Here is a 12605-nt window from a genome sequence, read left to right as displayed (position 1 = left end):
CCTAGTTTTGTGGTTTGAATCTGCTTGACATGGGTGAATTCAGAATTGAAACTGAAACTAAAAGGTAGAATGCTGACTCACAGGCTAGAAATGCTCTCCCTGCTTCTGAGACAGGTACAGGATCTAAAAGGATCTGAATTTAAGAGAAGTGCATGGGTAGTTTCACTATTCAAGTTTCTTTTGTGATAACTAATAGCTCCTTATAGATTGTTAAGAAAATAATCCTGCAGTTAGGGAGGAAGGAGGCCACAAGATATCTGTCAGAGTGGATTTTTAGCTACAAACTTTAAAAGGTGTAAGTTGGTGTGGTTTGTTATTCATGTTTGGTTTTTTAAATGAATAATAAAAAAACCCCAACCCTCTTATTGCGAGAACTCCCACCCTTCAAAACTCCCACAGTGACAGAGTTACTTTTCTGTGGTGAAAGTGAAGTGCAAGCAGTTATGGTCTTCGAGTTGATATCTTTTCCTGAATTTTGCTTGGGATTTTACCACCTGCTAAACCTGCTGTAACTAAGATATTTCTCTGACATTAAGAAATTTTTCTTATTTATCATATTTGTATGGAATACTCCTACTGGATGTATTTAGAATACATGCTTACGCTGTATTCTAAAGTTGTGACGTCCAAGGTAGTGGGTCCTTCTAGTCCTGACCATGCAACAGTCTGAAGTCCTTGGTGCCCAGCTGTACTTTTCTTTGGACTTTGCATACTTAAATACTTAGCTGAATAGGTGCCAAAGTGCAGATTTTAGGAAAATTTTTCGTTTTAGGAAACCAGTGAAGAGATATTGTGAAATGTTATTTTAAAATGAACAGTAGGAGAAGTGATCTTAGTCTTGTGGACTTTGGACATCTGCAAACATCTTGAAGAACTGAAGGATTTACTGGAAGATGGAAACTGTGGGAAACATTGCAAAGAATAGTCAAGACAAATTTTTTTAAAAGATGTAATGTGGTAGGATAATAAAAAAGGAAAGTGTTGAAGGAACTTACTGCAGAAAGCATAAATCAGAGAAGGGTTTTAGAAAGGGGAAGTCAAGCTCTAGAAGACAAACCAGTTTTGAGGAACTATATGTAGATGGTGTGAAGAGGGAAAATAAGAAATGTACAGAGGCCATAGGGAATTTTAAATGAGTATGACAACTAAGGGAATCCAGACATTTTCCTGAGCGAGAAGGTGTGGTCTGAATAGTAACAGAGTCTGATGACACATTATAAAACACAACTTTATTGAGGCAGTGGGAAGGATCAGCAACAATGCGCCCATATGGCAACCTGCCCAATCACCAACCCCAAACACAGGATTGTAAGTGATGCTCTGGCTCCAGTGAACTGCCAGGGACACTTGGTGTTGAGCTCACCTGGCAGGAAGAGCAAATTGTGCAAGTTCCATTTGAATGCTGGTAAGAGTTGCGCTGCGCCTCTGCTCCACCAACGGTAGCAGGATTTGAGGTAGCTGTACTTTACATGAATAATGTGGGCAGTGTCCTGCTGCCCATGTTGGTCAGGGCACACGGTGTCAGCAGTCTGTCTGTGCTGCTGATACTGGTCAAGGGCAGGGTGTCTGCAATCTGTCTGTGCTGCTGATGTTGGTGAAGGGGCAGGGTGTCAGACGGATAGCTGATTTTTAGAGAGGTTGAGGAGGGAAGAGGGATAAAGAAAGGCTGAATGTTGGGAGAGAACTAAAAATTCTTCTAGGCTAAAATGATCATAGGACTATGAAATGTTGCGTTCAATGTAGCAATTTCAAAAAAACCCGTCCTGATTCCATAGGTTCTTTTTTTTCTGTTCTTCCTTCCTCCTTCTCTTCTCCCCCTCATTATGTCAGTAGTGATGTAGAAGGAAATATTTGATTTGGCCTTGATGCTCTGAATGACTGGCTGATACAAGTTTACTGTGGGCGGGGAAGAACAGCTTTCTTTTTCTGAGCCTTTGTTCATTTAAAGGCTTAAGACTTTCAGGAGATTAATGTAAAGGAACTTTATGCCACTTATCTTAAAGTTGCTGTACTTTTTAATTTCAGTTTTTGTCTGCATGTACTATTTTTTTGAGCATGTGTACATTTCTGTTAAGTATCTTTGTCTGCTTCTAATGGGAATGCCTAGCAAAAGCCATACTAGTTCTACTAATATTTTAAAATGTTTGTGGGGTAAGTAAATCATGTTTGCTGTTGAATTAATGTATTTCCTTAAGTATTTTAACTGTATTTTTTAGCAGGATTTGATTGTTGCTTTTATTGAAAAATATTTTTTTTAAAATCTGAAAGTCTTTTTAAGTTGGGTGGTATATGGGAGTAGTAGTTTCTGTAGGAAATTTTTCTGAAATAATTTTTGTTGAATGGCTTTTAAAATTAGAACATTCAATGAAAAAATAGTGCTGATTAATTCTTTCTTTTGTTGGTGAGAGCGAAGGCTTGTATTTCTTTATCTTCTTTAAGATTTTGTTTTGAATGATAGATTGGTTCCTTAAGGGAAAGGAACCTGTATAATGAAGAAAAGGTAATATATCTTTATCTTTAAATGGTTAAATGATGATATGCTTGAAGTGTTTCTGGCTTTCAAAAGGATTATTGTTTTCTGTCATTTAAATATCTCTATTATGAGAGTTTGTGATGAAGTGTTCAAGGTCAGGCTTTGAGCAACCTGGTCTAGTGGGAGGTGTCCCTGCTCATGGCAGGGGGGTTGGAACTCAATGATCTTTAAGGTCCTTTCCAACCCAAACCATTCTATGGTTATTAGTGTAGCTTTGCAATTTTTAATGCATGTGAATTGTTTCAGCTGACACCTATTTAGATTCCCGTGTGACAGTTTCAAGAAATGGTTCACAAAGTAATTGTGAACACATACAATTTTCATGATGCTTGATTTTTGTTGTGATTAATTTAAATTTTGTCATTAAGTAGTTATTAACAAAAAATTACTCATGTCACAAGACATAAAGTGCGTATGCATACAATTTGAATTAACAAATGAGTACATGAGCCATCTCACTGGCTTAAATGAGATTACTCAAATAGTCAGATTTGTATTTTTCCACAATCAGTGTCTTTCAATATGTTGTATCTAATTGTATAAAATACTTTTCTGTGTATTTTTCTGAGTACTTTTCTGAGTAAATTTACTGAAACTTTATATATAAAAATAACTCCTTTTTTTGATTTTATGGTAGTTCAGTATAAGGATAATAATAAGTCAAAGCAATATTTAATTATTTAGGTAGCTGTACTTTATGCTTGGGTTTCAGTGCTCAAATAGCTTGAATCCAGGTGCTGGACTGTATGTTGTCTGTGTGATTGTATCCAATATTAGGAAGTCACAGCTGCCTCCTAAACTGCTCCTGAAGGATTATAGCTGGAATTTATCCCCTCTTGGAACAGGTAGCTGAGGCATTTCCTGTGTGCCTTGTAAAATCCATTAGGTTTAACTAGCAAAAAAATCTGCTGCTCTGCACCTCTTCAACTTACTATGTGTAATAAGGAACACATGCAAAATGTGATGCTCAGCAATTCTGCAACTGAACTTGTCAGCTGCTTGTTGGTTCCTTACCCGTCCGGAAATGCTATTTTTTTGCTTTCCTTGTCTACTCGTCCAGTTTCTAGAAGGCAGCTCTCCCGTAAGTGGATTTTGTCACTGCTGCTGTTGAGTCATTAATGCCTTGTAAAGTTCTAACTTAAAATTCTTGAAAATTAAAAACTTCTTGACTTCATAATGAGCATGCATGTGCACGTCCAGATGCCTAATATTATGTTTTAATTCCACAGAAAATGGTTGAGAGATTATTTTGCAGTTAATGGCATGGCTGCCTGTTTTTGACCAATTACAGTAAAGCATCAGAATATGTTTTCTTCTTCCTTGTTACTAATGCATTGTTTACTCGGCTTGTAGAGCCCTGTAACTAACTAATCAACGACACCATTAGATCGCTGAAGTTGTTAAGTGTATTAGTAAAGTTTTCTGTTAAGTCTTTGACATTAAGTTCCAAAGTTAGAAAGGAATCAGTATCACGTCATAGATTCTTTTGTTTCTTTGACAATGTGGAAATACTGGATCACAAACATTTTTATTTTGTAATCAGGGATGTTTCTCTCAATCTAGCTCATGTGTTTACATTTCTAAGATTAACGTGGGTCGAACTTGACTGCTTTAGCAATGTATTTTTGAAGTAGCAGACTCTTTCTGTAAAATTTATGTAGTCAAACTTGAACTTCCATAGTGATCTATTATTTCCTATAAAAATTCTAGTTATCAAATAATAGTGAATAGTATCAATTGTGGTTTTGTATAACATACTGTTTTCTTTAGCTTGGAGTCCACTTTAATAGTTGTTACAATATTCTGTTTGTTTGTGTCTTTTCCCCTTTATAGGATTAATAAAATCCTACGCTATTTAATAAAAATAATATCCATTTCATACTGCAACACTCACAGGTGGCTTTTTGAAAAACTTTTCCATTATGTTAGTTTTTGATATTGTAAGTGTTTATGATCTATTATATATAAAGGAAAATGTGAGTTCTGAGTGCATTTTTTTTCCCTTTTTTTTTTTTTTTAGGTGGTGATAGTTTTGTTTTAAATACTTTTTCTTGTTACAGGCCGAAGTCATCAAAACAAAGGAGGGCCAAAAACCAAACATGGTGACTCTGAAAAGACAAGGTAAGAAATTTTATTTATTTTTTAATTTACTAGTATTTTGAGTTATTTTATGTAGCACTTAAAAAGGGGTTAATGCAACTTTGACTTGCTGCTTGCTCTTTGCTAATTGCTTTCTTTACATTGTTTACGTACTCTTCAGGATATTGTTCATGTTAAGATAGCTGATTAAAGTTCATAAAATTCCAGTTTTCGCGAAGAGCCTGAGTTATTACTTGAAAATTAAATATTTTCTCATGCTCATTTGAATTTTAGTAAAGGAAGGTATAATTTTAATAATGCTGTTTAAAACCTCTTTTCCAAAAGCAAGTCACGCAGTATAGCCGTAACAAAAAAAGTGCTTCCTTTACAGCAAAAGATAATAGGAATCTTGTTCCAGTTGTTACATTCAAACTTACACCACAACATAACTCAAGTTCTATCTTATTTTCAAGGCCTCTTTGTACTAGTTCTACTCTTTGTACCACATAGTTTTTAACACTTCTCTGACATTTCATATGCTTACTGAGAAGAGGTTTGATTCCAAGGAAAGTGTTTTAAGTCAATATCAGAATTGAATGCTACAAAAGAACTTTTACTTAAAGGGTCCTTTAGTTGTTTGCAGACTTGAATTTTCATTCAAAGCATATCAATGTCTAGTTTTAAGTACAGGAATACTCTCCATAGAACATGCTGAATGTGAATGAGTATGTTTGACAGTTTGGGGCCAAAATTAGATTAGTTGAGATAAAAAGCACTATAGGTCTTAATGGAAAAAATTTATGTGTCCATCTGTTACAAAAGTTAAAACAAAATTTAACAAAATAAATAATTATTTCCAGTGATACTGAAGCAAACCTGCTCCAAACAGGTTTGGGGAAGTTGCTGCATTTATAGGTGGTTCTTTATGCCAGTGTATTTCCTCATCTAATAGATAGTTAAGAAGTAAAGAACTGTTACTGCTGACTTATTTGTAAAGTGACTGAGGCAAATGATGACTTATTATTTAAGACCACACAGAGATGGAAGTTTTCAGTGTTTCAACCCGAGCTGTGGAATTAGACAAATTAAGCTCTGACTGTAATGTCTTGCTTGTGTGCTTGTTCAGCTAGCGTTTTGTAGTTGTGTTGAGGATGATGTTTACATTGAAATGAGAAAGTTTACATTAACTGATAATTTTTAAAGGCATATTTCTCATGTAGAAGAGTGCAGGCCTTTAGGAAACCTGGGAGCTGAACCTGATTATCCCCAGTCCTAAATTAAGTGTGACCACAAAACCTACCATCTTTTAGTCTATGTTTATTACAGTACAGGCCTTTTGTTTTTCCATAACTTTATTTGAATAACACTGTAACTAGGATAATTGAAACTTCATCACAGGAGAGGTCACTTATGTTATTTAGTTGGGTTGCCACTGACTTTTCTCCTTTCACTTTAAGAGGGGGGGAGGGGCGGGAAACATTAGAATTCCCTGTGGGAACAAATCCTCTGTAAAGTAACTGAACCATGTACAAAATTGCTTCTCTCCTGGTGGAGGAAGTTGTTTAGACCTATAAAACCCACACTATTTCTCAAAAAGTGAGGTGCATGGTCAGTTATAGGCTTATCTCCATTTTGGTACTTGGCAAGTTGCTTGGCTTCCAGAAATCTAGAGAATCCTCTGAAACTGTAAAGAGTTTACCTCAGATTATGAGTGTTTGCCTTTGAATGTGGGGCAGAACTAAATGTATATTAGCAAAAGGCAATATAGTAGCATTGAACATTGACTAGCAATCTTAGCATTGAGTATTTACTTTAGAGTATTAAGCAATACTTTACCTCTTTATTATACTTTCTCCATTCATCTAGTTGCGCATGGTGTTTCTGCTGCAGTAGTGGAAAGGAAGAACTGGGAAGAACAACTCTGTTCCTCTCTTTTCTGCTCTCCCTGCCCCCACCATGCATAGCTGCTATATGTATTTGATTTTAAGCAATGATTATGCTAGGATAAAGGATGTTTGTGCTTAGGAACAGCAGAGAAGGGGAAAGAGGCCTAAGCACCTTCTTATACTGCTGCTTATCCCACCCCTTCATAAGATCAACTCAGCTGAGAATAAGGTGGAAAAGATAAAAGAAAACAAATAAAATGATGGAGAAGTCTGCTACTTTGCTGAAGCCCTAGTGATTCCTGAGCCAGAAGTATATTAACTATATGAATAATATCATAATCCTTGATAGCGTTATAGTGCTTGTTATCACAATTGTGAAAGTGTGCCATAATAATCTCTAGCATGTAGGCAAATGTGATGTAGTTGATAAAAGTGCTGAAATTTCTGTTTTTTGAAAATAAGATTACATATAAAGTACATGTACAAACTCATTATGCCATTGTCCTGTTACTTGTAGAGATCACCTTGATTTGAAGATAGAGTCTAAAGCAATCCAAGATAAACTCTTCTGTACTGCGCAACAGGTAACTGGGAATTCGTTATCATACGACCTTCAGCTTAAATGCTTTGTTGAGTTTTAGTAACACTGTCCAAAACCTCAGTTCATTAAAAAATTTAACGCTTCATGCTTAGCTTGACTTTTATCAGGAGACAAAGACTGTGTGATCACACTGATTTATACAGTCTTGTTCCAGTAGTCTGTTTTTGCTTCTCCTCCTTCCTGTAAGACCTCACACTGCAAATTTAGGGTAACAAAACTCAGTCTAGTCATTGAATAACTGAGATAAAACCATGAGTTAGTAATATAGCTCCCTCGTATCTTAATTTGTAAGAAAAGTGACAAAAATACCTGTGAATCATTCAAGGATTTCTCATACCCCTCCCAGAATTCTGATGTATTTATAAATATGTTTTTCCATGTTTGATACATACCTTTGGAAATAGTCTTAGAACATTTTATTGAATGGCTGTTTAAAACGCTGTAAAATTCATAAATTGGAATTCTCCTTCTCAGGTCTTATCAGCAATGAATGAGTATCCCAAAGTTCTTGAATGAAATCATGGGGACTTACACAAGTAATAATTTCCTCTCTGTTAATTTGGGGAAGTGGATACCAGAAATCTCTATTCTGATTAATTACCTCATAAGATAAAACTGGATTCAGGAGAAGGTGCAGGTTCTGCACTAAGACCCATTATTTCTGTTAAAATACCTGGTTTTGTAAGGCTAATGCATTGCTAGTGTTGAAAGTAACGTTTTTAGTTGGCTTAATCAGCTTCGTATGTCATGTAGCTTGACATTGTTAGCTTAATATTAAATTAATATTATTAGTTGTTTTCTATAATTATATCTCTGACAGCATTACGTTGTGTCAGTAGTTCTAGGAAATTAAAATAAGTTTCAATCATTTTTTCATTAACCCATTTCTACATTTTGGTATTTTCTGTACCTTCCACTTTTGTTTATAACTGTAATTAGATCATGGGTATTTTCTTATGTTTTTCCTTTTTGTTCAGTTGACAGGATGAAGACAAATAAGATTTAAATTCATAGATGCTTAGGAAAATACATTTAGGACATGCATTAAATTTAGTATGTCAAAAGTACAATTAAGTAGACCATTAGAATAATGTGAAAAAAATCAGGCAACTCAAAAGTTATGTTCCATTCTTCCTAGACCTTCCCATTCTTTCAGTTTTTCCCTGCCCACAATTCCCTCTTCAGAATCCCAGGCTCAAATGTTAAATACGGAAGCGGGGAGAAAAAGGGGCAGTTAACGAAAAGCCTGTAAAGCAGGATTAGTTCATACTGAAGATTAATTCATACTGAAATGAGGTAGTGGCCTAAAGTACACAGGCTGGCCTCTTCGTTTTTTGCTTACGATTACAGGAGTAGGTCTTGGAGGAGCTTCTTAAATAGGCACATTACTTCTACCCTGGTACAATGATCTGCCTCACAAAGCTAATTTTATTTTAGTGTTTCAGCAGATCAAGGGAATAGTAATTCCTAATTTTGCAACTGCTTGTCTTGATTTACAGTCTTGCTGCTGGAAATTCTCGCAGACTTCAGGAAGTATCTGTGGTCAAAGGCTACTAACGTAATGCATTCCGAAACCTTCTAGCATTAATTATTAACCTAGATGGAGAGAAGGTATAGGCAGAAGGAAATAGTTCTCGGGTTTCTCAAAAATGTTTGTACACAATATGGAGTGTACAAGTGAGGAAGAGTGTAAGTCTGTTTTTTTAATTAATGTAAGAAGGTTTAAAATTATACTTCAACTAGTCTTGAAGTTTTCTGGAGAGAAAAGGATCTAAACTTAGAACAAAAACTAGATTTTTAAGAGATTAGCAGCAGTAGATCTGTGAAAATCTTAAGTTTTTAGAAGTTGAATTTAAAACAGAGTTTTATAAAAATGTAACCGATTTGCTGCTTTAAAAGTGAAATTGTGATAAAACTGTAGGGATTACAGAATTTTAACAGTTGTTTGTTGGATAAGTATTTTAGCAAATAGCTAGCTTGCTTGCTTTAAAAAAAAAAAAAGACTTTTCTTTTGGACTTATTGTTTTTGTGAATATTTTAGGTGGATTTAACTATGTTGGCAGAACAGGTTAAATCCCTTGTTTATAACGGTTATACAGCCTTGATGGACCAGCGGTGTGTCAGTGCCGAACAAACTTTCTCACAGTTGTTGAACATTCTCAATCCTTCAGAATTAAAGGTAAACTGAGAGGAATAACTTTGTTTGTTAGAGTAATTGAAGTTTATGCTTTCAATACTGTGTTTCATTATTTCCTTCCACCAAAATAGTAATTATTATTGTATTGTTGCCTGTGATGTTGACTACAGTGCTAAGCGTTTCACTGATAAGTATGCTAAGGAGCTTACAAATGAGAACAAGATAAAAAAATTGATAGTAGCATACGATGTATTTTTCTAGATGCAATCTAAAAAATATTTACCAAAATAATATTCTTGTAAGAACATGTCCTGTGTTAAGCTGAGACAATTAACTCTGGGCAAACCCATCACATTCCTGTATAAGCCACTCTTATCAAATATCTTATTTGATAAGAAACTACTGTGCATTGTCAGGTTGATCTTTATTCATAATAATGTAGGGTAAAAAGAATTTATATTCTTCAAGTCAGATAACTCTTAGATAGCAAATGCTGTGAAATTTTGTGTATATGTATCTAGCCAATCAGCCATTGACCCATTTGTTGTCCTAGCTTTCTTTAAATTATTGTACTGTAGTATTCAGTTTTGTGTGACAATGTGTGTGCGCATGCGTTGCTGTGTTTCAAGCTCCTATTTTAGTAAGGGCTTTTGCAGTGCCAACAAGAAATCTGTCCAAGCAAGTAATGCACCAGTCCATCTGTAATTGTGACCTAGTTTATTAGGAAGAAAAAGGTTGAGAAAGGTTTGGATTTTTTTTAATTAAAAAAAAAAAAGGAAATAAATCTGCTCAATTCTGAACATGAAATATAGCAAAGACACACTGCACTGCATAAAGTCAACATAGTAAGGCTTGTAGTTGTAGCATTTCTAAAAGCAGATGTTTCAGGATGTATCACTTTGAAATGTATAGGGGTGCAAATTGGCCAGCAGTAGAATTGTAGTTAACCTTCACTTTTTATGCTAATTGTAAGATAAATGTGGGTAGAGGCTATGACAGGAAGGATGACAAAAGAGTTTCCTAGCTCTGTTGTAGTGAAGATCTTCAATTCACAGTAGGCAGTAGTTCTAGTTACCAGCAAAGTGAGTTTGTGCATGCTACTACTATAATTTGACTCTCTTTGCAGCAACTGAATCTTCGTATTATTAATTATGTTGTAATCATCTATGGACATGCTACTGCTCTTCTTGGAATAGGACAACCTGAGGTATGACAGACATTAAGCAACTATATTGCTTTTATTCAAAAGTCTAGTTCAGGTAGTTGGACATCCATTTTTGTCTCTTCTGAACAGACATAAAATGAGTGGGGAAGGAAAGCTTTTGTCACGTTTTAGAATGATACGGTTTAATATCTGGTACTACATCTTAAATGATTTTGGATAAATTAAGTTACCAAATAAAATTTATTTTTAAGCTTTCAAATGAGATTCTTAAGTATTAATGAAGTATGGTCAGTTAATTTTCTTCTACTTTGTTATAATGTGGTTATGCACTAGTCGTTCTGACACAAACATTCTGCTTCCAAAACAAGAGAAAGAGGATACTTTTGGTTCTGGAAAACACCAAAACAGAAGTGTGGGTTAGTTGGGGTTTTTTGGGGGTTTGTTTATTTTCCTGCAATGTTTAAAAATATTCGGTGTCTTACAATGAATTTAAGAATGCCTGTGTGTTCAGCTCAATGAGCTCAATCATTTAATTTCATTATTTCAGAGGAAGCCCATGTTTACAGTATAAGTTAATTTTTTTAAAAAAAGGAAACCTTTGTGTGTGATCATAAGGTTGTGTAATTCCCTTTACTGTCCATGAGACTGATCAAAGAAAAGGGCATACTGACCCCTCTACTGGAGAAAAAAAAAAAAAAAGGAGAGGAAGCTGAAAAGCTTCTGGCAAAGTGTCACATATTTTTGTCTTAAATGTATTTTGAAGGCATTGATAAAGGCTGAAGACCAGTTTAAGAAAATAATTGAAGAGTTCCAGGAAGAAAGATGTGGTTGTTTGGCATACTATGGAATTGGAAAAATATACCTCAGACAAAACAGGTTGGTATTGTTATAAATAGGGCTACTCACCAGGCATATGATTTCTTAAAAATCAATGATTTATTGGATAAGGCTCAAGCAAACAGCGCTGGGCGCTGTGGGAGCGAGTTTCTTCCCGCAGCTATTACAATGGCATTTCCCTTATTTATGCCCCAAAGCTTTGCATATTCATTTGATTTCACAATCAACTTATACATAGTAATTTTCTAGCCACACCCCTCCCCGCTTCGTGTTATAATTAGCTAAAAGATCCTGAGTCTGCGCAGTGCTTTCTGGTGGTCGTTTGAGGGACCCCAAGATGAAGTAAAGCTGGTCTTCCTCAGGCGAACTTTTCACCTTCTTGTTCCTTTGGCCTGGGTCCGAGGTTCGAACCAGTCTCGGCCGGTTCTTGGATAGTCTTTCTTCATTGTAGCATTGTAGAGGTAGTCACTGTTCATTACAGCATACCGCACAAAAACTTAACCACATTTATCTTAGGACCGTATTTGGATATACAGCTCATTAATCTATTGCTCAAGCATATAGATGCACATCCTACTTCTAGCTATGCTTAGCAATTTCTCCAGGCATCAATTTAATATGCCTATATATGCATAAAATCATTCCTTTTTATCCTACACGAACCACCACATTTCTCAAAGTATAACATAAAGCTTCAAATTTGATGCAAAAAATATTTTCATTTGAGAAACCATGTGTGGTGGCTTTTTTTAAATTATTCTTTATTAATTACTAAATTCATACATCAGACTGATTTATTATAACTTTTAAGTTTGTTACTGCCTAAGGATCTAATGGAAGCCACTGAATTGAGTGGACTCAGGGGATGGGGTATGACTGACCAGCGCACCTCTGCAGTGGAGGAGAGCTCAGAGGAGAAGGGCAAAGCCCAATGAACTCAGGGAGGGGGGAAAATTGTATCTTAAAGCTTAACTTATCTCAACACTAGGGAGACTGGAGGGTAACCTTGGTATTAGATAAGACCGCTGCACCAGTGAGTCATCAGTTTCTGTGAGACAGGGGAATGTCTTCCTGACCTAGCCAGACCAGCATGAGGAGAGTGGGGGAGTGTATATGTGGCTCAGCCGAACATAAAGCGCAGAAACTGGACAGGTAATAAATTTCAGAGTGAAGAGCTTGAGCTAGCTTCAACTCATATATTCTTGGCGGTATTTCTTCCCAGCACCCTGATGGTAAGCATATATAGACCAATAGTGGGAATCGTGTTTGTATTGATTCAACTGTGTATTGCAATTGCTTTGTGCTTGTGATTTCAGTGTACCACTGTATTGCTCTACTTAATCAACGCCCCCCCCCCCCCCCGCCTT

The 12605-nt window shown here is 35.7% G+C and overlaps 1 protein-coding gene across 1 annotated transcript in view; it reads left to right on the top strand.

Annotated features, from left to right (window-relative positions):
* Positions 1-12605, top strand: part of TTC3 (tetratricopeptide repeat domain 3) — a 65363-nt gene that overhangs the window by 22686 nt on the left and 30072 nt on the right. Inside the window, exons 15-19 of the mRNA XM_010083669.1 lie at positions 4594-4654; positions 7016-7082; positions 9141-9278; positions 10363-10443; positions 11165-11277. Of these exons, the coding sequence (XP_010081971.1) occupies positions 4594-4654; positions 7016-7082; positions 9141-9278; positions 10363-10443; positions 11165-11277 (460 nt within the window). The remainder of the gene's footprint in view (positions 1-4593; positions 4655-7015; positions 7083-9140; positions 9279-10362; positions 10444-11164; positions 11278-12605) is intronic.

This window comes from Pterocles gutturalis, unplaced genomic scaffold (assembly GCF_000699245.1).
Source record: "Pterocles gutturalis isolate BGI_N339 unplaced genomic scaffold, ASM69924v1 scaffold3120, whole genome shotgun sequence".
NCBI lineage: Eukaryota > Metazoa > Chordata > Aves > Pterocliformes > Pteroclidae > Pterocles > Pterocles gutturalis.
The sequence above is the reverse complement of the archived record's forward strand: the minus strand, read 5'-3'. Positions and strand labels throughout refer to the sequence as shown.